The 26,589-nt window shown below is 48.7% G+C and overlaps 1 protein-coding gene across 9 annotated transcripts in view; it reads left to right on the top strand.

The window, feature by feature from the left end:
- MRAS (muscle RAS oncogene homolog) overlaps positions 1–26,589 on the top strand; it is a 67,760-nt gene that overhangs the window by 15,642 nt on the left and 25,529 nt on the right. For 5 of the 9 annotated variants that reach the window (XM_055569572.1, XM_055569565.1, XM_055569570.1 and 2 more), the window contains one exon: positions 13,403–13,613. In XM_055569572.1, the coding sequence (XP_055425547.1) occupies positions 13,421–13,613 (193 nt within the window). In that variant the 5' untranslated portion in view covers positions 13,403–13,420. Of the gene's footprint in view, positions 1–11,269; positions 11,479–11,984; positions 12,043–13,402; positions 13,614–26,589 lie in introns of those variants that run through there. The other 4 variants (XM_055569566.1, XM_055569567.1, XM_055569568.1 and 1 more) reach the window with 3 other exon arrangements.

Raw genomic sequence — 26,589 nt, 5'->3', positions numbered from 1 at the left:
CTCTGCCTACATGTGAGTTTGGGGTATCCATTTGTCTCCCGAGCTCCTCTTTCTGCTACCGCGGGATAAAGCAGTTCAGATGGTGGGTCAGCCAGGATGTGGGAGGGTGGGGTTTAACAACTCAGCCCTGACAAGGAGCATCCATCTCAGAGGCAAGGGGCTGCTGACACAAAGGGATGCCTGCTTCCCACACCCAGGCCTTCCCTTTGCTGTCACTGTGCCTGCCCTTCTCCTGGGCCACTTGCCTCCTGGGCTGGTGGGAGGCCCTGGGTTCTGCGAGGCAGCAGCTCTAGGCTGGGTCATCCCTGAGGGATGGCCTGTGAAGTTGTGCCCTGGTTAGCGCACACCCCACTCAAGAGAAAGATAGTGACCTTGAGATAAGGAATATGAGGTCCAGCCTATAGCTCCCCAGCCCCACTCTAGTGGGGGAAATGTGATAATAAAACAACTCCTGGCTCGTTGATTTGAAGGGAGAAGAGTGAGTGTGGCCGTGCAGCTGAGAAGGGAGCTCGTGGTCACTTGCAGATGGAACTGCATGGCCTAGACAACCTCGGGGACCTCAGGGGCTAACCAGAGCCCTGTCAGTGAGGTGGCCGTGATGAGTCAAATGGAATAGTGGCCGCAAAGCCCTCTGGCTGCCACCTGGCCAGCACTCCAGGTTGTCACAGGCAAGGTGGCTCAGTGGAAGGTGGCCTGGGGAGTAAGAGAGGCCAGGGAGGAAGGGGTGGCTTTGGGAGGCTGGGAGACAGGGTGGCTGTTCCTCAGAGGGAATGTTTTCACAGGCAGGGAAGGTAAAAAGGCAGTACAGGCAGACAGCATTCATTTGCAGACTCCCTGACAGGCTAGCACTGCCTCTGTCCCTAGGGACGCAGATACTGGGGCAGTTCAGGTGGGCCTGTGGGAAGAGCTTCCAGCTCCCGTGGCGGGTTTTCCAGGAGCACCGTGCCGTGCCCGGGATTGGGTGAGGGAAGACAGCGCTGGAGTTGGGGAGGCCAGCACTGCTGGAGGGCAGGCGACAAGGCGGAGCCAGCCACTGAGCGGGACGTGCCACCAGGCCTTGGCCTGAGATTCAAGCAAGGTAAAGGGATGTTGGAGCGGATGGGGAGGCAGAGGACAGAGGGCCAGGGCAGAGGGCGAGAGAAGGGGCCTGTGGGGGTTGAGCCAGACCAGCCCAGGAGGAGATGTGAAGATGCGGGGGGCTCACAGGAGCCCTTGCTCCAGGCGTGGCCTGAGAGGGCAGCTGAATCAGAATGGGGAGCAACCTGCCAGGCTTTGGGGAGTCTGAGGGCCTCGCTTGGGGAGCCCAGAAGTTAGCCCTCTGCAGTGGGGTGACAGCCAGCCTGACTTTCCCAGTGTCCACACAGATGCCTCTCTAAGGCTGAGAAACTCTCCTCCTCAGCTGTCAGTGGAACTGCCCTGCACTAGGGAAACGGAGAGGACTCCAGGACTGAGAATAAGAACAACAACAACAACAAGTATTTCTTCCTTTCTTTGGCTGCATTGGGTCTTAGTTCTAGCATGCAGGATCTTTCATCACGGGACACAGACTCGCTAGTTGTAGTCTGTGGGCTTAGTTGCTCCGTGGTATGTGAGATCTGTCACCTGACCAAGGATTGAACCCATGTCCCCTGCATTGCAAGTTGGATTCTTAGCCACTGGGCCACCAAGGAAGTCCCTGAGAATAAGAATTTAAATTCCTCTCTGCCTCTTGTGGTAGGGCGGCAGCCCTGGCCCTCACCCCTGGACTGGGTTCAGTCCACCCTCCCTGTGGTGGTGGGATGTGGGGACAGAAGGGGCCGGGACCCCAACCCATGAGGACGTGGGTCTGTGAGGGCCAAGTGGCCAGTGGCAGCACGCTGTGATCCAGGGGTGCTAACAGAGCACGTGGTTCTGAAGGGCAGTGTGGACCTGAGACCCTGAAGCCCTCGTTTATCCCTCGGTCCTGAGAGCCTCTCAGACCACCCACCCCTGGAGTAGCTGGGTGGGGAGTGGGGCAGAATTTTAGTTTTTAGTTGTCAGTCTCAGTGCCAAATCCCAGCTTGGCCCTCTTCCAGCTGTGCCCAAGGGCACATGCCTTGGTATCCCTGATGCTGCTCCTGGCTGCCAACTGGGAAGACCAAATGCCACCCCTTGCAGCTCTGCCTTGGGACCTTTGTGGCCATGCCAGCTCTTCCTATGTAACCTTCCTGCTCCCACCTGACCCTGCAGCCCCTTCCATCTATTTCCCCGCTCCTTGGAGCCTCTGGAGCCCTTAGTTCTCACACAACTTATTCAGTCTCCACTGGGCTTTTCTGCTGGGTGAACATCACTGTGGTCATCAGAAAGGGCTGTGGGCCCACCAGACTGGGCAGCCTTCCAGAGAGCCTACATGGCGCCCTGTGGGGAGGGGAGAGTCCCAGGGCCTCTGGGCACCCTGTGCTCCTCCCACCTCGCCCCACAGCCCCGCACTTGTTCCTTCATCATTCAGTGCTGATGGGCAGCCACCACGTGCCAGATTCTGTGCTTAGTGCTCAGGATACAAAGACCGACATCCCTGGTTGTCAGGGAGCAGCAAGTGCTCCTCACCGCCCGCTTCCCACCTCACCCCCACCCCACCCCCACCCTACCGCCGTGGCACACGGGACGCATCCTGCAGTCCAGTCACAGCGTGTTGTTTGCAGAACTTGGCACCTGCTTGGTTTTTCACACCTCTGTGCTTTACTCCTTTGCACCTTCTGGTCCTCACCTAGGATATGCTTGTCTCCATCACTCACCTTAGCTGATACCTACTTGGCCTACAAGACCCCATTTTTGGCATTGCTTCTACCAGGAAGCCTTCTGCAGTGCCCACAGGCTGGGCATGATACCCTCCTGCTCTCCCTGTGTGCTTACTTATTAGCCTCTTGTATTGTAACCCTCTGTCTGCCCCTCCCCTCCACACCCCTTGAACCCTGAGGCCAGGGGTGGGGGCTCATTCATCTCAGGCTCCCCAGTTCCCAGGACCAGGCACAATGGTGGTGCTCTGGGAGCACTGACTGGACATGCATGCCTCCCAGATCCGAGCCTCTGTGCGCTGGTGGTCTGTCCACTTTACTCCTCCTGGCTCATTCTCCTCTGGGCCCTTTCTCATGTCATGTGTCCTTAATAGGCTTTTCTTTCCAAGGATAAACCCGCCAAGCCAGTAGTAACCCAGAGCAGGGCTAGGTTTTATGATGGAGAGCACCTCTGGATTTAAAGAGGGAGAAACTGTGTCTCATGCTGAGTTCCCAGTAATTTGATATTTGCTGCAGTCTCTTCAGTGAACAAGCATCTCCTGAATATTTGGGAAATGTCTTTGAGGAGCTTAAATCTCCAATGTTGGGTCAGCAGCACGTGGGGGCTTGACGTCTTACTGCATCGCTACAGGAGACTGCCCCCTCCCCCCCACAAGGAGAATGGGGTGTTGAGACCAGCTGGCAGATGGGTGTGAGAGTGCCCCAAGGAGTGACTGGCGAGGGGCTGAGTTCTGACGAGTTGTCATCTGTGGAACCAGCTCGTTGGCAGGGCATGAGCTCAGGAAGGACTCTGGGGAGGCAGAAGGGCTTCCTGCAGGAAGAAGAACTTGGGATGAACTTTGAAGGATGCTAAAGATGCTTACTCCTTGGAAGGAAAGTTATGACCAACCTAGATAGCATATTGAAAAGCAGAGACATTACTTTACCAACAAAGGTCCGTCTAGTCAAGGCTATGGTTTTTCCAGTGGTCATGTATGGATGTGAGAGTTGGACTATGAAGAAAGCTGAGTGCCAAAGAATTGATGCTTTTGAACTATGGTGTTGGAGAAGACTCTTGAGAGTCCCTTGGACTGCAAGGAGATCCAACCAGTCCATTCTGAAGGAGATAAGCCCTGGGATTTCTTTGGAAGGACTGATGCTAAAGCTGAAACTCCAGTACTTTGGTCACCTCATGCGAAGAGTCGACTCATTGGAAAAGACTCTGATGCTGGGAGGGATTGGGGGCAGGAGGAGGAGGGGACAACAGAGGATGAGATGGCTGGATGGCATCACTGACTCGATGGACGTGAGTCTGAGTGAACTCCGGGAGTTGGTGATAGACAGGGAGGCCTGGCATGCTGTGATTCATGGGGTCGCAAAGAGTTGGACATGACTGAGCGACTGAACTGAACTGAATGATGATAACTTTGTTGTTGCTGTTCAATAGCCCAGCCGTGTGTGACTCATCGCAACCTCATGGACTGCAGCACGCCAGGCCTCCCTCTCCCTCACCATCTCCTGGACTTTGCCCAAGTTCACGTTCATTGCATCATCCAGCCATCTCATCCTCTGACGCCCCCTTCTCCTTCTGCCCTCAATCTTCCCCAAATCCCAGCATCAGGGACTTTTCCAATGAGTCGTCTATTCTCATCAGATGACCAGAATACTGGAGCTGCAGCTTCAGTCCTTCCAGTGAATATTCAGGGTTGATCTCCCTTAAGATTGATTGGTTTGATCTCCTTGCTGTCCAAGGGACTTTCAGAAGTCTCCTCCAGCACCACAGTTCGAAGGCATCAATTCTTTGGCATTCTGGTAGAGAAATGATGGTAACTACCTGATGTTTATTGAACACTGTCTGTGAGCCAGACCCCCACAAGTCCAACGCTGCCGTCTCCACTTTTACAGAAGAGAGGTACAGAATGTAACTTGTCAAAGTTTGCAAATGTATGATTCCTAGCTCAGGCTCCTTGGTGAGGGGTTTTAAGTGAGGCACAGCCCCAAGCTGGGCAAGGAGCAACCGGTATGTAAGACCACAAGGGGATGGACTGAGGCAGGGACAAGCACAGTGGAGAGGGTCCCAACCAGGGTGCCAGAAAATGAGGTCTCAGAGCCCTGGTGCTCCCACGACGCTGAGCAGCCACCTGATCCCTCAGCTTCCTGTCTGATCCTCAAAACAGGAGTACCTGTCAGTACCAGCCCTGTGTCCTGCTTGGTCACAGTCAGGATAGGGGACAGGGGGGATGGCGTGTCTGTTCCCAGAGATTAGCATTTGCCCTGATGACTCGGGTGCTGACCTGCTCAGCTGCTCCTCTGGGGGCAGCAGTCTGGTCATGGAGGTCGCCCTGACTCTAACACCACCTCCCCGGCTCACTGCTGACCTCTTCCCAGTGCTTCTGGATCTTCTCTCTCTCTGGCCTGGCCTGACTCTGCCCCTGCAATATCCTGCCTATCACAAGAGGATGCCTAGCCTGATGGGCTGGCCACAGGCTCTGGAGCCATGTTGCATGGTTTCAGATCCTGTCACTGTTGCTTTCTAGATGATGACCTGAAAGAAGTTTGGGAATTTCCTGACAGTCCAGTGGTTAGGACTCCGCATTCTCACTGCTGAGGGCCCCGGGTTCAATCCCCAGTCAGGGAACTAAGATCCCACAAGCCACGGGGCATGGTAAAAAAAGAGAGAGAGATGTTATTTCACTTCTTTGTGTCTCAGTTTCTTCAACTGTAAAATGGGGACAATTAAGTTATACCTCATAGGGTTGTTATGAGAATTAAATAAGTTAATTTAGTAAAATCTTCCAATAGTGTCAGACATATCACTTACAGTAATTAAGGGTTCCTATTATTTTTAACAGGGCCACTCTTGTAATTATTACAGCAGGTCATTTCCACACACCTACTCTGGGACTCATAGTGCTGGTTGTAAATGGCTAAGCTCTCAGGCTCAGTCAGGAGGCACCCACAGACTAGCAAGTAAGGACCTAGTGTTAATGCTGTGCTGTAAGGAAGCACATCGTACTTGGGGTTCGTGAGGAAGGTCAAGGGCATTGTTTCCCTCAGCTGACTTACTTCAAGCAGTGGCCTTGCCTGGATCTCTGGACTTCCGTCTGGTATTTCTGCTCTGCTGCTGCAGTCCAGGTGTGATCCTGGCAGAGGAACTCGGATTTGATGGGGTAGAAAAGCAGGGGCTGATCCATTAGCAGAGTTCTCCAGAGATAGCCAGGCAGGCTCCCCCTGAAGGTCCTGAACCTCTCCCATGGAACAGGATGGCCAGTACGTGGGATGTTTTGGAGGGAACCTGAAGAGTAGTGGGGCTTCCCTGGTGGCTCAGACAGTAAAGAATCTGCCTGCAATGTGAGAACCTGGGTTCAATCCCTGGGTTGGGAAGATCCCCTGAAGAAGGAAAAATCTACCCACTTCAGTATTCTGGCCTGGAGAATTCCATGGGTAGAGTAGCCTGGCAGGCTACAGTCCATGGGGTCACAGAGTCGAACACGACTGGGTTCCATCTGGGATGGCAAACAAGTTTCATCTCTGGACCAATCGTCTGGTTCTGGCTGCCAAGGGTGCTGCATTGAAAAGGGTTGTAAGACTGAGCAGGAAAGAGGAGCACAATGGACTTCGATATCTGCCTTGGCTCTGGGAAGGAGGGGCACCCATGCCATATACTCGCCATCTAGACCTGATGATATTTAAGGTCCTGTCCAGCATAAAATAACACACACAGTTGGGTTGGTGGTCATCTTTTTTTTTTTTTTTTTTTCTAAACTTGTTTATTTTTAATTGGAGGATAATTTCTGTACAATATTATAGTGTTGGTTTCTGCCATATATCAACATAAATCAGCCGTAGGCGGTTAAGTCTTAATGATTGAGTGAACTGAATGCACCAGTAGCTTCCTGGAGGGCCTGAGTGATGCAGTGACAGCGCTGGCCTGGGAATAGCCAAGGTGGGAGACAAAGGGTGGAGCAAAGTCTCCTCGAGGTGAGAATGGAGCCTTAGGGATGCCAAGTGGCCCAGACCCCTGGCGGGTCTGCACATCATTTATGCACTGCCTGCAAATTAGCAGCCCCCAGGGAGGCTGCCCGTTTCTGGGAATTGTGCAGAAGGGAAGGGCAGCTCCTGGAATGCAGAGCCGTTTCCTCCACAAGGGTTGGGTCCTCCCCGCGCAGTGTGTGCTCATCCCCCTGCACTGGGCACACCCAGACATCACAGAGATGAGATTAACTTCCCCGGGCTGATTCCACTCAATGTGAATGAGAGTCCGTTCACTCTCCCAAGAGCTGCATTAATAATGAACGTGTCCCCCTCTTCCAGCTTTATTTACCAGACAACTTGCAGTTCAACTGATCAGTTTAGGAAGGAATCTTTAAAATGATTAGTCTAGAAACAGAGAAGCAAAAAGCAGTGACACTAAACCTTCAATTAAGTTGGTAGCATCTTTGGGGGAGGCTCTGGGATGACCACTACCACGGTTTCTGTGGTCAGGGAGGATGAAGATTGCCCTTTGGGTTATGAATCACAAAGGCAGTCCAAGAAAGGTACTGTGATGCTGCAAAAATAACCAGAATTCTAGGCAGTGTGGCATGGTGGCACCAAGCCTGACCTTTGGTGTCTGATCCATACACAGCCGATGCCCTCTAAATGGTGGGGGGTGTTACTGCTTGTAGCTTCTCCTGGGCACCTCTTCTTCTGGCCAGGACTACATGACACTGCTTTGGAGGTGGTGCTGGTGGGGTGGGGTGCATGGAGAGGCTAGGAAGCCCAATGAGCCCCTTGACAGTGTCTGCGGCCAAAGTCTTCTTTTACCATGTGTCCACTTGGAAAAATGGGCAGTGTTCTGAACTATTCTGTTGGGAAATAAGCTCTGTAGAAGCCCTAGAAACTGGGAACTTAGGGAGAAGGGGGCAGATTTGGTGAGGGATAATAACCACTGGGCACTGCTGTTTTGAGGGGCTCCCGGGGCCCACCGCTGTCCTAGGCATTCATTACTGTGTTGGGTCCTCCAGCAGCCCTCTGCGGTACGGGCGCCTTCAGTACGGGGTGGGCAAGGTCCAGATCACTGGGGCCTACCACACTGGAGGGAGCCCAGGGGCCCGGCTACTTGCCACATCAGTGCAAATATGCCCTTACTCAGGGACCCCCACCATCAGTTTTTTTCCACTGGGACTGTAATTACGCATTCTCAAGGGTTCTGTTCTAGTTTATAGATGGGGAAACTGAGGCTCCCGGAAATTAAGAAACTTGCTCCCGGTCACACAGGCAGTCCATATCAGAGACACTGAGTGGAACTCAGGCTGCCTGGCTGAAGAGCCCAAGGCTATGACTGACACCCCCTCCAACTCCCCCTTCTCCCAAGAACAGAGTCTTTGCCCAAGACTTCCCAGAAGGTGTCAGCAACCACCCCCACTTCCAAGCACACCTTGAAAATTGCTGGGTGAAAGGTTATTCAGGGGTCCTGTGTCCACCTAAGCCCACCCCACCCACCCACACACACACCTCCTAGGGCCACGAGGCTGCCCCTATCAGAAGAGCCGGTGTCTTGCCCTGCTTCTTAATCCAGGGGAGGGCGGGCTGGGTGGAAGGCTGCACTGGGCAGTACTGAGTAGTCAGATACACTCTAAGGGGTATACATGTGTTGGCCCCTGCCTGGCCGCATGAGTAGCAAAGGATTGAGGAGACGTGGCTGTTGTCCACATGGAGCTCCCCAGTTGCTGGGGAGGTGAATCTGCCATTCAGGAAATAACTTCAACCCATGCAGGATGGTGCTAATTCTGGGGAGAGAAAAGGAGCAAAAGACAGCCAGCAGAAAAGCTTATTTCTCAGCTGACAGATGCCTGAAGTTTTCATATACACGTCACTAAAATCGTCCAGGCAGTGATACTGTCTTTTAGGAAGAAGTTTCCAGTATGAGGTAGAATTTGGGTTGCCCATGCACTGGGAGGGGCTCTGGGAGCGGTGGTTGCCATGGCAGCCAGCATTCAGCCACCTCCTCTGCCCTGTGGCTGCTGTTCCAAAAGTTGGTTTCTGAGTGGAGCGGGCTGTCTGGAACCTCAGAGCCATTTCCCATGGAAACAATGTTCTAAATGACGGGTGACGTTGCCACACAAGCCTATTTAATCCAACTGCAAGGGAGCTGAGGTGGCTTTGGGGCCTCTGATGGGGCGGGGGAGGAGGCTGGGAATTGCCGAGCCCCAAGAGTGGAGGGAGGGAGTCGGCGGGACTGTCTTCTGGGAACAAAGTAAACAAGGCAAGAGAACAGACATTTGAGCACCTCCTTTAAGCCAGGCTCCTCTCATACATTTTAATTTCATGCTTAGAGCGATCCTGCAAAAGATGGTTCTCTAGCCAACCCCATCTTACAAGTATTAAAAAAAACTGAGGCTGCGAAAGGTTTACTCGCCCAAGGTCACTCAGCTGGTGGGTTGGGAGAGTATAAGGCATGGAAAATCGGTGGGGAGACTTTAAAGGCAGCCCCAGACCCACCTTATTTCACCCTCCCACCTCCGAGGGGCCGTCTACGACCCCCAAATGGTGAAGAACCAGTGTTCTAGAATGATGTCCAAGACACTGTCTAGTTGAACAGGCCGGAGAGGAGAGGGATGTTGTAAATGGAAGCAGTTTACTACTTAACCACCAACCAAACTTTTACCCTGTGGTGACTTTCAAAAATCTTTCTCCACACCACGTGAGATCAGCCGACTTTGTAGGAGGGTGGTACACGCCCCTTGGCATTTTGACTGCCTTCCCTGTTTACAAAGACATCCTTTGAGTCAGGGATTATTTCAGGGGACGTTCTGCCCAAGAGACCTTATGGACTGGGGAGTTTTCTGGACTCCAGTCTCACCCTTGCAAACCTTCTTTTCCTCCCAGGCTCACACTGGGTTCCAGGAGGGTCTTATCTGTGTGACCAGTCGCGCTTGGGAGGGGAGGGAGACAGTCCCAACCTGTGGCTGAGCGAGCCACCACTGAGCCCTCTGTGTGGAGAGGCTGGCACCGTGTGGTGGGTCGTCTAATGGTTGTTCGGACTTCCCTGGTGGTCCAGTGGCTAAGACTCCTTGCTCCCAAAGCAGGGGACCCGGGTTCGATCCCTGGTCAGGGTACTAAGATCCCACATGCCAAAACTAAGACCTGGTGCAGCCAAATAAATAAATTAAAAAAAAAAAAAAACACGCCATCAATGGGCCCTGGTACCTCTAGCTAACATCTGTCCTTGCTGATGCTGTGCCAGGCCAGGTGATGGAGGGATGAGATGCAGCCCTCTCCTGTTATGTGCAATAAGTGTAGAGGACTTCCAGTCCTCTACAAGTAGTGAGGGCCTCTGCACCAGGAGCTGCAGGGCATGGGTCAGAGGGGGCACCGCCCACGGGAGGCGATTCCTGGGCCTGGGCTCTTTCCCCAGGGCCCCAGTGTGGGTGGGGTGGGCAAAGGGCACCGCATGACCTCAGGGTACACTGGAAAACACAGTTGCTTGGGAGAGAGCAGTGTGAGAGGTCAGCCATGAATGTCCAGTGAATCCCCATCTGCTATGGGAAGCGCTGAAGGGTTTTCCCCTACGAGGGACCAGTCCAGTGTTTGTGTTAACCATGCATTCTAACCCTGTTCCACTGAGCCTGAGTTTGGAGGGAGCTCTGAACTGCCCCCCGCCCTGTGATCTCTTGGGCCAACTCCTGAGTGTGGGGCACCATGAAAGGAAATTGGCCTCATCTGCTTCCTGCCAGCTGCCTCGCTTGCAGGCAGAGGGCAATTTTGTAAGGTCTCCAGGTGATTCTGCTGTGGGTGGTTTGAGCGCCGCCTCAAAGGTTGGATTCATGTCCTCTATCATATTTATGATGTATTTCTTGTTTTATTTTGAGAAGAAAATCAAGAGAAACTATTTTCCTTCCTGATACCTTTCCACCCGCTTAGTATTTTTTTTTTTCCGCTTAGTATTTTTTATTCACGTTGCTGCCAGCGAGAAGGGAAGATAGCTTTCATTTTTATCTATTTTATTTTTTTAACTGAGGTATAGTTGATTTATAATATTATATCAGTTCTAAGTGTACAACATATAATTCAAAATTTTTTTATTATATTCCATTTAAAGTTATTGTGAAATATTGACTATATTCCCTGTTGTATACATTATATCCTGGGAGCTTATTTATTTTATGCATAGTCGTTTATATCTCCTTGGAAGGGAGCTTTAAAAACAGCCTCTCACAGGCAGACACATTCACTCTGGCCCATGTGTCACTGCCCTCCTCAGGCTAGGTCAGCAGTTAAGGAGAGGCAGTGAGGAGCTGACATCAAACTCCCCTGACCCCCGAGAGGCAGAGAAGACAGAGAGTGGCCCATACCCTCCCCTGCCCCCCATTTCTGTCTCCCTCAACACCCCTCTGGCCCTTTGGGACCAACCGCTTTGTCATGTGGGAGAGCTCAGTGCGTTGAAGCCACCGCTTATCCCCACCATTATCCTCACCTGTTGGGGGGATGAGGGAGCCAGATGCTGGGGCTTAGCTGGCACCTGGTCCTTTTATCCTGCACCAGGGGAGCTTAAATTCCCACTCAAAATGAGAGGGAATCGCACATTTCCCTTTCCTTTTCATAATATTGTGGCCTGAACATTCATAATATTGTCCGGCTTTTCTAAAACACAAATAGAATACACGCTTATTGTAGAAAATTGAAAAAGGACCCCAAAATCTGCCTTAGAGACAGCTACCTGCCTATCCTCTCTGTGCCTGGAAGCATACATGTAGATTCACAGGTGGGTAACTTCGTGGACATGTAGTCGAATGTACTTGCTGTTTTGCAGCTTGTTTTTTAAGATATATATTGTAAACCTTCTCTAGGCTAGTCAATAGCATCCTTTTTTAATGGCTATCTAGTATTTCATTGTATGGATAAACTTTTAACTCTTCCCCCATCTACCCAGTATTTAAGTTATTTCCATTTTTACCCCTGTTCTTAACATCTTTGTACACTTGTCTGATTACCTCCTTAGACTACATTCTCACATGTGGTATAGCTTTAAAAGAGGATATGTCCATTTTAAATTTTGACATATTTATGCAAACATACTCTCAGCCCAGTTTGGACAGATTTATACTCTCACCCGCAATGTATAAAAGTGCCTACTTCCCGGCCACTGCAGGGAAATCCTAAATGTCAACATCAAGCTTCAGTAACTGCACAATCGCCTATAGCCCCATGCAAATCAGGGTGGCCTCATAATCCACATTTGTGTCTAACACCCTTTCTGTTGAAATCTAGAATGGAGGATTCTTGGAGCTAAGAACAACTGTGAAAACTCAGCCCTTTAATCTATTAGGTAAGGAAACTGTGGCTCAATTGGTGGCATTCCCAAGCAGCAGAGATGCAAACAGGACAGCGGTGTGTTGTCTCCTGGCGTGCCACCCCCCACCCTTCTACCGACCCTGAAGCTACCCGGGAATGGCCCACCCCGGGTGGTTGTGCTTCCCTCCAGCAGCGTCTGCAGTGAGCAGCTTAGGTCTCTGGCAACATCCTCGAATTCTTGCTTAGATGACTCTGCTCCTGTTTCCCCCACCAGTGTTCAGCCTTGACGCTGTCACCCTCCTCCTTCGGGGAACTCTGGGCTTCCTTTGCTGTCACAGGTCCTAGTTTCCCTCCTGTTCTTCTGAGTGCTCCTTCCGTGCTCCCTGCCCACCTCTCCTCCTTGTCACTTTGTGATACAGTTTCCAAAGACCACTCTTCATGTCTCTGCTGTCTCCTCTGCACAGCCAGTCCTGAGCTAATCAGGCTCAATTGTTTTTTGGAATCTTAGTCCCATGTTTCTAGCCCCTGGCTGGTCACCTTGACACTCTGGACATTTTAGGATGGATAATTATGTGCTGGGAGGGGAAACTTCCTGGGCATTATAGGATGTTTAGCAGCATCCCTGACCTCTGCTGATGGGACGCTGGTAGCACTCACTTGGTTTTGGCATCTAAATACATCTCCAGGCATTGCATTTTGCCCCTGGTTAAGAACCACTGCCTTCTCTGGATTCAACACCATCAACATAAAACTTGTCTCTGATCCTCCCCTTCTTCCTCCCCAACTAAAAGATGGGTTGACCAGATGTCATGAGATTCTCACATGACTTTCTGCATGATTAAAGGCAAGTCAACCAGCGGCTGGAACCAGGATCACCAAATTCTGAGAGTCAGAAGGGACTCAGGACTCTGAGCTCAGGTGTGCTAAGCTCTTGTGCTCCTCTTTCCACTGAGCTCAGAAAACCTCCCATCCTTCTCAGCACTTCAATCCAATGACCAGACTCAATGTAAAAGGTGAACCTCTATGCCCTCCCTGCACAGACCAATGCCCATGCTTTTAGCTGCACAGGAATATAGTGCAGAATTCAGTGGTGGTATGGCTTGTTTGACATGGCCTTTGGCTGGTTAAAGACTCCATGGCATCTACCAGTATTATGTCCCCAAGGCCAGGCCTGGCACATAGTTGGTTTCCAGTAAATGACTGAATAAATCATTTTAACAGTTATAATCTCTGGGTGAGGGATCAGGGTTGGTACTTTTCTTTTGCAGGTCTTCATTTGTACAATTGGGAGTATTTGTTACTCTAGAAGAAAAAAGGAAACCCTGTGAATATTTTCACCTAAGTCAAAGAGGAGGAAGCCCCCCTGCCTCATTCCACATGTCTTGCCTCCCCAGGTCTGACCAACCAGCAACATGGCAACGAGTGCAGTCCCCAGCGACAACCTCCCCACGTACAAGCTGGTGGTGGTGGGAGATGGGGGTGTGGGCAAGAGCGCCCTCACCATCCAGTTTTTCCAGAAGATCTTTGTGCCTGACTACGACCCCACCATCGAAGACTCCTACCTGAAACATACAGAGATTGACAATCAATGGGCCATCTTGGACGGTGAGACTTGATGACAGCCCTGCGTGGGGGTGGGGCGTTAATACAGGTTAGGGAAAGTTGACAGTCTTCAGCTGGGTGTGCTGGTTTCTTCCATGTTGCCGTTATGGGGTGGTTGGTGCAAGGCTGTGTGTGTTTTCCAGGGTGAATTCTGAACAGCTTTGTAGAAACCAAAATGTGTATTCAACAAAGAGGCAAGGCTTAGAATCATGCCGACTCAGTGATGTCATGGTTGTTATGTCTCTCTGATCAGAAGCTCTGATTAACTTTTATAGATATCTCTAGCTGATTAAGAAGTTTCCAGGCGGCGCTAGTGGTAAAGAATCCATCTACCAATGCAGGAGATGCCAGAGACCCGGTTCAATCCCTGAGTCAGGAAGGTCCCCTGAAGTAGGAAATGGCAACCCACTCCAGTATTCTTGCCTGGAAAATCCCATGGACAGGGGAGCCTGGAAGTCTACAGTATATGGGGCTGCAAAGAGTTGGACACAACTGATCACTAACTAATTAAAAAGTAGGAAATCAACTTTTTTCTTAATAAGCATAGTTTATTTGGTAACTGCCCCTAGGACAGGCTGGGAAATCTTGCATTTGACATTGTGTTTCTAGTTTAGTCTATGTTGGTCTGGAGTAGCAGTTCACCAGCAGGGAATTTAGCAGAAATGAAAACCCTCAGGCCCAACTGGTTCAGAAATTCTGAGGTTGGGGCCCAGCAACCTGTGTTTTAACAAGCCCTTCAGGTGATGGTGAAATGAGAGAACCACTGTTCTAGATTCTTACTGATCCTTACTTTGTACTGTTTTGAATCTTGAAACAAAGAGCCATTAATCATAGAGTGTTATACTATGAGGCGAGCTTTGAAAACCACCGGGATACAAGTTCTCTATCAGATATGTGAATTGCAAATATTTTTCTAGTCTTTGGTTTGTTTTTTGTTCTCTTAACAGTGTCTTTCAAAGACAAGAGTTATATCTTTTCCTAACCCAAGGTCACAAAGGTTTTCTCCTATGTTTTCTTTTAGAAATTTAATGGTTTTAGGTATTACTTTTACGTCAATGATCTGAATTAGTTTTTGTATGTGGTGTGATATGGGACAAAGGTAATCTTTGGGTATGTGGACATGCACTTACTTGTCCAAGCACTATTTATTGAAAAGATTGTCCTTTCCCCAATGAATTGTCTTTTTTGTACCTTTGATGAAAATTGATTGTCCATGTATTCTATTTGTTTGATCTATTGTCTGTCTTAACACCGGTAGCATACCATCATGGTAACTGTAGCTTTATAAGTCTTAGAATCAGGTATAATTAAATCTCCAACTTTATATACTTTTTCAAGCTGTTTTGGATAGCCTAGTTTCTCTCATTTCTGTGTGAATTTTGGAATCAGTTAAATTCTAAAATTTTGGATTTTGATTGAGATTATATTGAACTTATGGATCAGTTTGAGGAGAACTGACATCCTAACAATGCTGAGCCTTCCAATCTATGAAGACAGTATCTCTCTCCATTTATTTAAGTCTTCCTTAATTTTCTCATCAGTTATTTTGTAGTTTGGAGTTCATAGCTCTTTTACATACTTTGTCAGATTTATACCTACCTTTGTATTATAAACGATACTCGTTTTTATTTGTTTTTAATGTTTGTTGCTAGTATATAGAGATACAATAGAATTTTATATATTGTAACCTGCAGCCTTGCTAATTACTTATTAGTGCTAGTGGATTTTGGGAGATTCTATTAGATTTTCTGCAGAGATGATCATGTCTGTGAAAAAAGATAGTTTTACCTCTTCCTTTCCCATCTGGATGGCTTCTATTTCTTTTTCTTGCCTTATTTCATTGACTTAATGTGGTACTTGTCTTGTTTTTGATCTTAAGGAGAAAGCTTTTAGTCTTTGAGCATTAAGTATGATGTTGGCCGTAGAGTTTTTATAGATATCCTTTATCGAATTGAGGATGTTCCTTTGTATTCCTAGTTTGATGAGAGTTTTTATCAGGACTACATGTTATATTTGTCCATGTGCACATGTCAAATGCTTTTTCTGTGTCTCTTGAGATAATTATATGGGGTTCTTCTTTTTAGTCTGTGATATAGTAAATTACATTGATTAATTTTTCTAACGTTAAAACGTTGTATTGTAGATAAACCTCACTTTTTTTTTTTAGAATTATTGCATCTATATTCTTGAGAGATATTGGTTTGTAATTTTCTTGTAATGTTTGAGTAATGCTGGCTTTTAGAATGATCTCAGAAGTAGACTCTCTTCTTCAATTTTCTGGAAGACTTTGAACAATATTGGTATTATTTCTTCCTTAAATGTTTAGTAGTGTTCACCAATGAAGACATCTGAGCTTGGAGTTTTCTTTATGGGAGGTTTTAAACTAAAAATTCAATTTTTAAAATAGATATAGAGCTACTCAGGTTATCTATTTCTTCTCCAGTGAATTTTTGTAGTTTGTGTCTTTTAAAAACTTGATCAATTCATCAAATTTATCAACTTTATTGGCATCAAGTTGTTCATAATATTCTCTTATTATCCTTTTATAATCTGTATAATCCATAGTGCTGTTGCCTCTCTCATTTCTGATATAGGTTATTTGTGTTTTGTCTTTTTTCCTGATCAGGCTGGCTAGAGATTTATCAGTATCATTGATTTTCACAAAGAACCAATTTTTGAGTCAATTGATTTTTTCCATGTGGTTTTATTGATTTCCACTTTTATGTTTTTTATTTCCTTTTGCCTGACTACTTTGGGTTTAAGTTTCTATACTGTTTCTAACTTCTTAAAGTAGAAGCTGATATCATTGATTTGAACATTTCTTCCTTAATAAGATATTCATTTTTGTGTTATAAATTTCCCCTAACTACTACTCATTTAGCTGTGTCCCACAAATTTTAATGTTATGTTTTCATTTTCATGAGGTTAAAAATACCATTTAATTTCCATTTTTATATCTTCATTGACCCATAAGTGGTTTAGAGGTATATTATTTAGTTTCAACTATTTAGGAATTTTCCAAAGATTTTTCTGTCATCGACTTCTACTTTAGTTTCACTGTGTCAGAGAATATACAGTATATCATTTGAATTCGTTAAAGCTTATTGAGGCTTGTTTTATGACTTAGGATATGGTCTATCTTGGTAAATGTTCCACATGCACATGAAAAGAATCCTGCTGTTGTTGGGTGTGGTGTTCTGTAAATGTCAACTATATCAAGTTTGTAAGTAGTGTTCTCTAGGTTTTCTGTATCCTTTTTGATCTTCTTTCTACCTGTCCTCTCAATTTTCGAGAGAGGGGTGTTGAATTTCAGAGTTTAATTGTGGATTTGTCTATTTTTTTTCTTTTAGTTTGATCAGTTCTTGCTGCGTGTATTTTGACACTCTGTTGTTAATTGCTAAGTGTTTAGGATGGGTACATTCGCTTGATGAATTGACCCTTTTATATTATAAAATGACGTTCTTTATCCCCGGGTTTCCCCTCTCAGCACTGCAGCCTGGCAGTGCTCAGGGCAGTGAACTGGGCACTCATAGGTGCCCTGTTGTGTATCCCATCCCTCAGGAGTCACTGTCCTTTGTTGCCTGTTGTCTGATGTCTTGAAATCCAGTTTCATATATTTTGTCTGTTTTTTGGTTATTTCAGGTGAGAAGGTCGCCCATACTCCATCTTGGCCAGAACCAAAACCAAATCATCACTTTAAAAAAATAGAACAACTTTGTGTGTATACTAAAAAGCACTGACTTGTATACTTTAAAGGGGCAAATATTGTGGAATATGAATTTAATTAATTTTAAAAAGCATCCTTCAGAGCTTGTCTGTAGTCCTGGAGCTTGGAACAGTTCCTTCAGGCACCAGGTGCGTTCCCGCCTTGGGGACTTGTGTTTGCTGTTCTCTCTGCTGAGCACGTTCTTCTGCAGAGATACAGTCTCCTTCATGTAGATCTCTGTTCAAGTGTCCCTCTATCATATCCAGTCCACCCCTGTCACTTCTGTCCCCCTGCCCAGCTCTTTTTCTTTATTCTACCTTTTGCTGTTGAACATGTGTTTATAAATGTTCAATATATTTATTTGTTTATTTGAGTTTTTGTTGCTCCCCACTAAAATATAAATTTATGAGAGCAGGGACTTCATTTACTGCTATATCCTCAGCATCTAGAGTATTGAGTAGGTCCACAGTGAATGTCTGTGAAATAAATGAATGAGTCCTGAACAATGTATGTGCAATCACAGGTTTGATGTGCTAACGATATACATTTGCTAACTGACATCAAAATAAATATGTGTAACCAGTAAAGTTTGCAACTTATGTTTACACGCTTTCTAAAATCATCTCTTTTATCACCCATTTGAATATATACCACACTTTGGAATATATACTGAGTTAAAGAAATATAAACAGTTTCGATACTACATGGTTTGAAAGAACCTTCAGTATACAAACATGTTAGAAGTATATTGGAAGAATATATTGCCCTTTTAGGGTTTCCCAAGGGACCATTTTTTGCACATCATTCTTGGTCTATTTCCACAGAAAACATTCTGAAAAACATTGCATAATGCCTGTAAGAGAGTAACATCATGCCTGGTATGTAGATGGAGCTCAATAAATATTATTTCTCTTCAGAGCCATATTATCTTCTCTAGCTTTTAAAAAATGCATTAATTAACTGTGTTGTTGCTGTTGGGCTGGGTCTTCGTTGCTGCTTTCGGGCTTTTCTCTACTTGTGGTGAGAGGGTGCTACTCTTCATTGTGGTGCACGGGTTTCTCGTTGCAGGGGCTTCTCTCATTGCAGAGCACAGGCTCTACATGCAGAGTTCAGTGGTTGCAGCTCACAGGCTCTAGAGCACAGGCTCAATAGCTGTGGTGCACGGGTTTAGTTGCCTTGCAGCATGTGGGATCTTCTCAGACCAGGAATCAAACCCATGTCCCCTGCATTGGCAGGCAGATTCCTATCCACTGAATTACCAGGAAAGTCCCTCTCTAACTTTTTAGAAAGTAACTTTGGGTATTAGACTACCCAAAATTGTTTCTTAATTTTTTTTTTTCCTTAAAAGTGATTTTAGGAAGGTTTGGGGATAACATTTATAGCAGTGGAGCCAGGGAGGGGGAAGCATGACCATGGCATTACTTTGTAAGTATGAATCTGCAGAGCTTGTGTTCTGAAGCTCCTGGGCTCCCCTAGGGTCTGCACCTCTGATCCTGACCCCAGAATCAGACCTGATTTAGGGCATTGCCCACTCAGGCCTTAGGGCTTCCCAGGTGGTTCAGTGGTAAAGAATCTACCTGCCAATCCAGGAGATGCAGGAAACATGGGTTTGATCCTTGGGTCAGAAAGATCCCCTGGAGGAAGAAATGGTAAAACCCACTCCAGTATTCTTGCCTGGAGAATCTCATGGACAGAGGAGCCTGGTAGGCTACAGTTCATGGGGTTGCAAAGAGTTGGACATGACTGAGTGACTGAGCACACACTACCCAGGCCTGCCTCAGGAGTAGATACTAGATTCCCAGATTAGCACAGTTCGCCACTCAATCAGTGGAGAAGGCAATGGCAACCCACTCCAGTACTCTTGCCTGGAAAATCCCATGGGCGGAGGAGCCTGGTAGGCTGCAATCCATGGGGTTGTGAAGAGTCGGACACTTCACAATCCATGGGGACACTGCAATCCATGGGGTTGTGAAGAGCGACTTCACTTTCACTTTTCACTTTCATGCATTGGAGAAGGAACTGGCAACCCATTCCAGTGTTCTTGCCTGGAGAATCCCAGGGACGGGGGAGCCTGGTGGGCTGCCGCCTATGGGGTTGCACAGAGTCGGACATGACTGAAGTGACTTAGCAGCCACTCAATCAGGTCTTATTAAGAAAAGAAAGGATTAAAACATTACAACTCAGTTCTAATTAATCTAGCATTTAAAAGGATGTCCCGTATTTGGGGAACTTTCATCAAGTGCTGGTTACGTTTAGGCTTGGGCATGATTCTGACCCCTGCTGGGACTGAACTCTTCTGAGTGGTTTGCAGCCCTGGGATGGATGGGACTTTCTCTGACATCTTGCTTCCCTGGAGGCCATAGCATCCTGGGGAGGTATTGAGTCTGGGATGCCCGCCAAGTGCCCCAAACTCTGGGGTTTTTCCTCTTCCAAATTCAGAAGGAGCAAAAACATGGCAGCTTGATAGTGATGATGAAGAGGAGGAGACAGTAATGATATCTGTGGGCAATTACTTACTGTGTGGAAGGTCCATGCCGCATGCGTTTTGTCCTTACAAACATAATTGTGGTAGCTATTGTTGTTATAAGGAGAAGGCAATGGGACCCCACTCCAGTACTCTTGTCTGGAAAATCCCGTGGATGGAGGAGCCTGGTAGGCTGCAGTCCATGGGGTTGCTGAGAGTCAGACACGACTGAGCGACTTCCCTTTCACTTTTCACTTTCATGCGTTGGAGAAGGAAATGGCAACCCACTCCAGTGTTCTTGCCTGGAGAATCCCAGGGACGGGGGAGCCTGGTGGGCTGCTGTCTATGGGGTCGCACAGAGTCGGACACGACTGAAGCGACTTAGCAGCAGCAGCAGCAGCAGCATTGTTTTTATAAAAATAAAGCGCAAAGAGAGTCACACAGCCAGCAACGGTCTTGACCTCCCTTTGTCTCCTCTGCTCTCTGTCAGTCTGGCTGGGTGGGAAAACCTCTCCAACCTCCCACAGCTGGTCCCTGCGCCTCTGGGAATAGAGTTGAAATCTCGAGAGCACGGGGTGTGGCCTGGATTATCAGGGTCGACAGACAGCTGCACCTGCCCTTGCAGCTCCTTGCCCCAAGGTCTCCAGAGGGCCAGGGGCCCTGGTTCTGATCTGAATCTCAGAGCAGAGATGCTCACAATGCTCAAGGGGCCTTCTCTGTGGTTTCCACACTGAAGAGTCTCACAGGCTCCCTACCTACTTACAAACAAACCTATTTCTTATTTTCCATATTTCTTTTTTTTTTTGGCCTCTCCCCAGAGCATGTGGGATCTTAGTTCCCTGACTGGGAATTGAACCTGGGTCCACTACAGTAGAGGTGAAGAGTCCTAACCACTGGACCTCCTGGGGAATTCCTTATTTCTTGTTTTCTTTCAAGGAGTCTCATTGCCCGAGTCCTCCAAGACTCTAGAAGATAGGAGATGGAAGACCTCAGGGGCCAGCAGCCAGGTTTCCCAATGTCTGCAGCAGGCCCCCAACTTTGGAGCAAGCCTGGTCTGTGTTCTTTCCTACAAGGGTTTGGGACCTTTGTCTGACCTTCTGCTGTTAAGGGTCCAACTCTGGGAGCATCTCCCCTCATTACTGGGCCCACCTCTCGCTGTGGGGTTGCTTCTCCTCCCCATCTCCCAGGTCTCTGGCCCCGTCTTTGGGGGTCTGTGACTTGGAGCTGTGTGACTCCCCATACCCCAGTCAGAAAGACCCAAGCCTTAGGCAGAGTCCTGGAGTTTTGTGGGGTTTGTGTGTGCATGTTGTAAAATAGATATAACACGAGACTGACAGTCTTCATCATATTTCAGTGGTCAGCTCTGTTACATTAAGTACATTCATACTGTTCTGCAGCATCACTACCATCTATCTTCAGAACATTTTCATTTCTTCCAGCTGAAGCCCTGGTACAACAACTCCTATTCCCCATTCCTAGCTCTTGGCAACCCCCATTCTCCTTTCTGTACTCGGGGTACCGCATGTGAGTGCAATCATACAGTACTGTCTGTTGGTGACTTGCTTGTTTCACTTGCCACAGTGGTTCACCTATGTTATGACATGTGTCAGAATTCCCTTCCTTCCTAAGACCGAATAATCTTCTGTCTGAGTCTGCCACATTGTGCTGAGCCATGCATCCGGCAGTGGACGTTTGTGTTGTTTCCACCTGGCCACTGTGACCACTGCTGCCATGAATGTGGGTCTACAAATATCTGCTCCAGTCCATGCTCTCCCTTGCTTTGTCGTGGAGTTCTTGCCTGCCTCTTTTTCTTGTTAGCTTGGAGCTGGAAGGCTCCTGAGCTGTGTGATATCAGCCCCTTTACTTTACACCCGAGGAAAGTGCGGTGGCGACGGAGAAGTGACTCGCCAGGGTCAGACCTCACTGGAGGCAGAGCCAGGCCCAGGGCCTCCTCACTCTGCCCAGCATGTCCCGTCCTGTCAGCCTGCCTCCTCCTCTGGCCCAAGCCTCAGGCCTCCAGGGGAGGATGTTGAGCAAATCCTCTGCCCACCCACAGGGCCGCCAGCCCCGCCCTTGGCCCCGCCAGCCTCTGGAGGCTGGCATCTGTCTCCCCTCGACAGAGGACAGTGGTCTCTGGACACCCCTGCCCACCTGGGGGCTCTCGGGCCCCCGCTTTGCAGCCACTCTGTCCTCAGCGAGGGCTCAGTCTCTGCCAAGAGCGAGAGCGTCGGCTCCCCTCCTGCACCCTCAGAAGCTGGGACGTTTCCACCCTGGCTTCTGCCCAGACCACAGACACAAGTGCTGTTGTCTTCACGGAGGGGCCTGGATCTGGCCTTTCCCCGAACACTCGAATCCACATTCTTTCTGGGGAGGTCGGGGAGGAGGGCGTGGGTAGGGCAGCGAGAGGACAAGAACACTTACTGAGAGTTTGTTCTGAGCCGGGGGCTTTGCATGGTGGGCTCTGTGCTCAGCAGTCCTTAGGTCAACTGCAGAGCAGGCTCTTCTCCGTGGCCCCCACTAAGAGGGGGTTCAGGCAGAGCTGGCTGTCCTTCCTCCACTCCCACCCCATCCCCCGCCTTTCCCTGTGGGCAGTGATCGGGGAGGAATTCCCCTCTTTCTTCTCCTTTCTGAGGGAGCAAGGCCACAGGCCTGAGATTATGCAATTCAGCCCTGCAGACCTCTGCCTGACCCTTTATCTCGCCTCCATCAGCCACCACTGCTTGAATGCTCCCAGTAACATGGAGCTCACTTGTCTCCAAGGTGCTGGGGGCAGTGCTTGCTGGTAGAAAGTCCTTCCTTCCACTGAGGCCAGGCCACTGTCACTCCTTCTGCCCTCCGCACTGTTAGCAGCTACTGCTGGACAGAGAGGAGGGCAGGAAGTCTGGGTTCCCAAGGGGAGGGCTCTTGGGAACACAGGGTGGCCCCTGGGGCGGCAGTTTTCCAAGGGCGCTAAAGTATTGGGTTGGCCAAGAAGTTCGTTTGGGTTTTTCCTTAGTATCGTATGGAAAACCCGAGTGAACGTTTTGGCCACCCCACATTTCACCATTTTCCCCACAGGTAGAGTAGCACTGGCGCTTCCGAGCCAGACCCTGTGCTGAGCGCTTCACAGGGATTGCTTTGTTTCATCCTTGTAGCAATTCTGTTATACTGAGATTAATGTCTCCACTTTACCAGTGAGCACAAGTGCTCTTTAACCAGTATGCCCCAGTACTACTGTACCAGTGGGTAGGTGGTAAAATCCTTCGGTACCCCTGGAAACCTGCTGCTGCAGCCACCTAGCACTCCTCCTGGGAACCCAGACCTCCTGCTCCCACGCCTGTCCAGCAGCCCTCTGATTGGTCAGGCCTCGGCAGGGGCGGGAACTAAGACTCAGAGAGGTGAAAGAAATAGTCCAAGATCAGACAGCTAATCAGTGCCCCATTCCCTCTGACCCCAAAGCCAAGTATATCTTGCTCTGTGCTCACCTTAGCCCTACTGGTCAGCCTGGGAGCTGAGGGACCGGCCATTGGCCAGTGACCTAGAGTCTGCTCGGCAGGCCTGAGTGATGAAGGTCTGAGTGCAGTGTGGGGGTCATTCCCTGCTTGTCAGCAACCCAAACCCCAGGGGGTGGTTTCCTTTTACTCACAGTCAGGCCCTAGTCTCCTGCAGTTAATTTTGGCTTTTGCCCTGATTTCAGAACTTCTTGTTGATCACTGTTAAAAGTCACATGACTAGCCTGGGTTGGGCGCTCCAGCCCACTTTGAGATTTGTCCTGTCCGCCCTTGTGTTGGCTGATGCTCCTGGCTCCGGGCCCCGGTGCAGTCACTGTCAGCCTGTTATCACCAGGGCCCAGGTCCAGTGACTGGGGTCTCCTCTTTCCCTTGGGCACAAACACCCTCTGGACCAAGACCAATGCCCTTGTTGGTGGAGCCTCTGTCCGAACTATAGAGCCTCATAGTTGTTGCCAAGAGTAAATGAAACATTACAGACTGTAACTCCTGGAGGAGAGAGACTTTGCCCACCACTGTGTGCCTGCTGCCAGCAGCACCTTTTGTGCTGTGCTGTGCTTAGTCACCAGGTGTGTCCGACTCTTTGAAACCCTATGAACGGACTGTAGCCCGCCAAGCCCCTCTGTCCATATGATTCTCCAGACAAGAATATTGGAGTGGGTTGCCATGCCCTCCTCCAGGGGATCTTCCCAACCCAGGGATTGGATGCAGGTCTCCAGCATTTCAGGTGGAATTTTTATCATCTGAGCCACCAGGGAAGCCCAAGAATACTGGAGTGGGTAGCCTATCCCTTCTCCAGGGGAACTTCCCGACCCGGGAATTAAACCGGAGTCTCCTACATTTGCAGGCAGATTCTTTACCAGCTGAGCTACCAGGGAAGCCCAGCGGTGCCTATCAGGTGCTTTGTTATTGTTTGTTGAGTGAGGGAAGGTGACCTCTTGTGAAGCACAGCACAGCGTAAGCTGCGTGATGCTTTCATTGTTAAAATTGTTCTAATGTGACATTTGAAAAGGGTGGCCTGATGTTTTCAAGAATAGGTCTTGTTGGGGAAGAGGAGGGTGGGACAAACTGAGAGAGTAGCATTGACACGTATGTACCCTGGGAAAAAAGAAATGTGACAGTGTTAATTACTCAGTTGCGTCTGACTCTTTGCGACCACATGGACTGTAGCTCACCAGGCTCCTCTGTCCATGGGGATTCTCCAGGCAAGAATATTGGAGTGGGTTGCCATTCCTTCTCCAGGGGATCTTCCCGATTTATGGATCGAACTCGAGTCTCCTGCATTGCAGGCAGATTCTTTACTGTCTGAGCCACCAGGGAAGCGTATGCTCAGCTCTATGCTCTGTGTTGACCTAGAGGGGTGGGGTGGGAGGGAAGCTCAAGAGGGAGGGAGGGAAGTAGCTGATCTACTTCGCTGTATAGCAGAAACTGACACAACATTGTAAAGCAATTATACTCCAATTTAAACAAAAAGAAGCAAGCAATAAAATGCACCATCCAACCAGGTGAAAGAAGGAAAAAGAATAGGTCCCATCACACACGCAGATGAGGGGTCGCTGACCTGGCTGCCTGCATCTGGGGAGGTCCGGAGTGAGGCTTGTGCCCCTGACTTGAACCTGCCACCACTCCCCTCCAGTGATGTGTGGATCAGCCCCTGAGATGTATGTAGGTGGGAGTGTTCACTAGTTCATTCTATGAACAATTCTGGGTACCTGCTGTGTACCTGGCTCTCTTTGGGGCTCTCTTTGGCAGCAGTTGGCAAGGTCAAGTCCCTGTTCTCATGAAGTTTCTGGTAGAATGGGGGAAATGGAGTGTAAACAAATGTGTAATGTGCCAAATGGTATGGATGCTGTGATGGAGAGTGAGGCAAGGTAGAAGAAACAGACAGGGCGGAAGAAGTTGCTGCCTTATCCACACAGAGCAGGGAAGGCCTTCCTGAAGAGGTGATATTGGAACAAAGACCTGAAGGAAAAAGCTGGGAGGAAAGGATCTTGGATAGAGAATCAGGGGCAAAGGCCCTGAGGCAGGGATATGTTTGGGGAATAGATAGGAGGCCAGGGTGCAGAGGAGGTGAGCAAGAGGCTAAGAGGAGAGGTCAAGGAGATAGCTGGGGGCAGTGACTTCCAGAACCTAGAAGGGGTATAAACTGTGGGAGGTTTTGAGCAGAGGACAGGCATGGTCTGACTGATGTTTAAAAGGTTCATCTGGCCATGGGGTGGACAATAGACCAGAGGGGAACCAGGACCGAACTAGGGAGCCCAGTTAAGAAGCTCTTGATGGTAGAATAGGATATCGGTAAAGGAGGTGGTGAGAAGGAGTTAGAGTCTGGATGTATTTTATGGAGGAAATAACAGAATTTGTTGATGGAGTATGTGGGATGGGTGGGGGGAGAACGAGAAGAGCTTTCAGACTGGACCGTTAGTAGAATAGAGTGATGTTTGTCAAGATTAGGAAGACCGATAAATCAACTATACTTGAATAAAATAAAATTTAAAGGAGATTAGAAAGACTGGGAAAAGTAAGTTTGATGGAAAAATCAAGAGTCAGGTTTTGGGTGTGTTAAATCTGAGATGCCTTTCACACATACAAATAGAAGTCAAGCCAGTGGCAGAGGTCTACGTCTAGAGTAAGGGGAGGTGTGCAGGCTGGAGATGGAAACTTGGGAGCTTCCGTGTGAAGCCATGAGACAGGAGACCTCTGAGTAAAAGTGAACATGGTTAGAGACGGGGTCCCAGGACTGAGTGCAGGGACCAATGTTCAGAGAGTGATTAGAATCAGAGAAGCAGCAGGACAGAGTAACTCACCAAGGCCAAGTGCAGAGGCTCTTCGAAAAGGACGGAACCATCAAGTGTGTCAGATGCTGGCGAGTGACCCAGTGGGATGAAGGCTGCAAAGTGTCTGCTGGATTTAGCGATCTGGTGGTGACTTGACAGGATCAGCTTTGATAGAGTGGCCTGATTACATCGAGTTCAAGAGACGGTAGAGGAGAGGAAGGGCAGGCAGTGAGGACAGGCCAGTCAAGGAGTGTGGCTGTACAGGGACTAGAGAAATGGACGATCATTGGAAGGTGTGAGGTTAAGGGGAAGGTTGTTTTTCACTTTTAATTTTTTGGTTTATTTTTGTTTTATTAAGATAAAAGAAACTATGCCATGTTTACATACTGATAGAAATGAACCAGCAAAGAAATGGATGATGCAGAAAGGGGAGGGGTCAAAATAGTGCTTGTGTCCTTGCATAGGGGACAGGAGACAGGATCCAGCACGTAGCTGGAGGAGAGGGGATGGTCTTGGGCAGGAGTGGGCTGAGTCATCCACCGCAGAG

Source organism: Bubalus kerabau, chromosome 2 (assembly GCF_029407905.1).
Source record: "Bubalus kerabau isolate K-KA32 ecotype Philippines breed swamp buffalo chromosome 2, PCC_UOA_SB_1v2, whole genome shotgun sequence".
NCBI classification, from domain to species: Eukaryota; Metazoa; Chordata; class Mammalia; order Artiodactyla; family Bovidae; genus Bubalus; species Bubalus kerabau.
The sequence above is the reverse complement of the archived record's forward strand: the minus strand, read 5'-3'. Positions and strand labels throughout refer to the sequence as shown.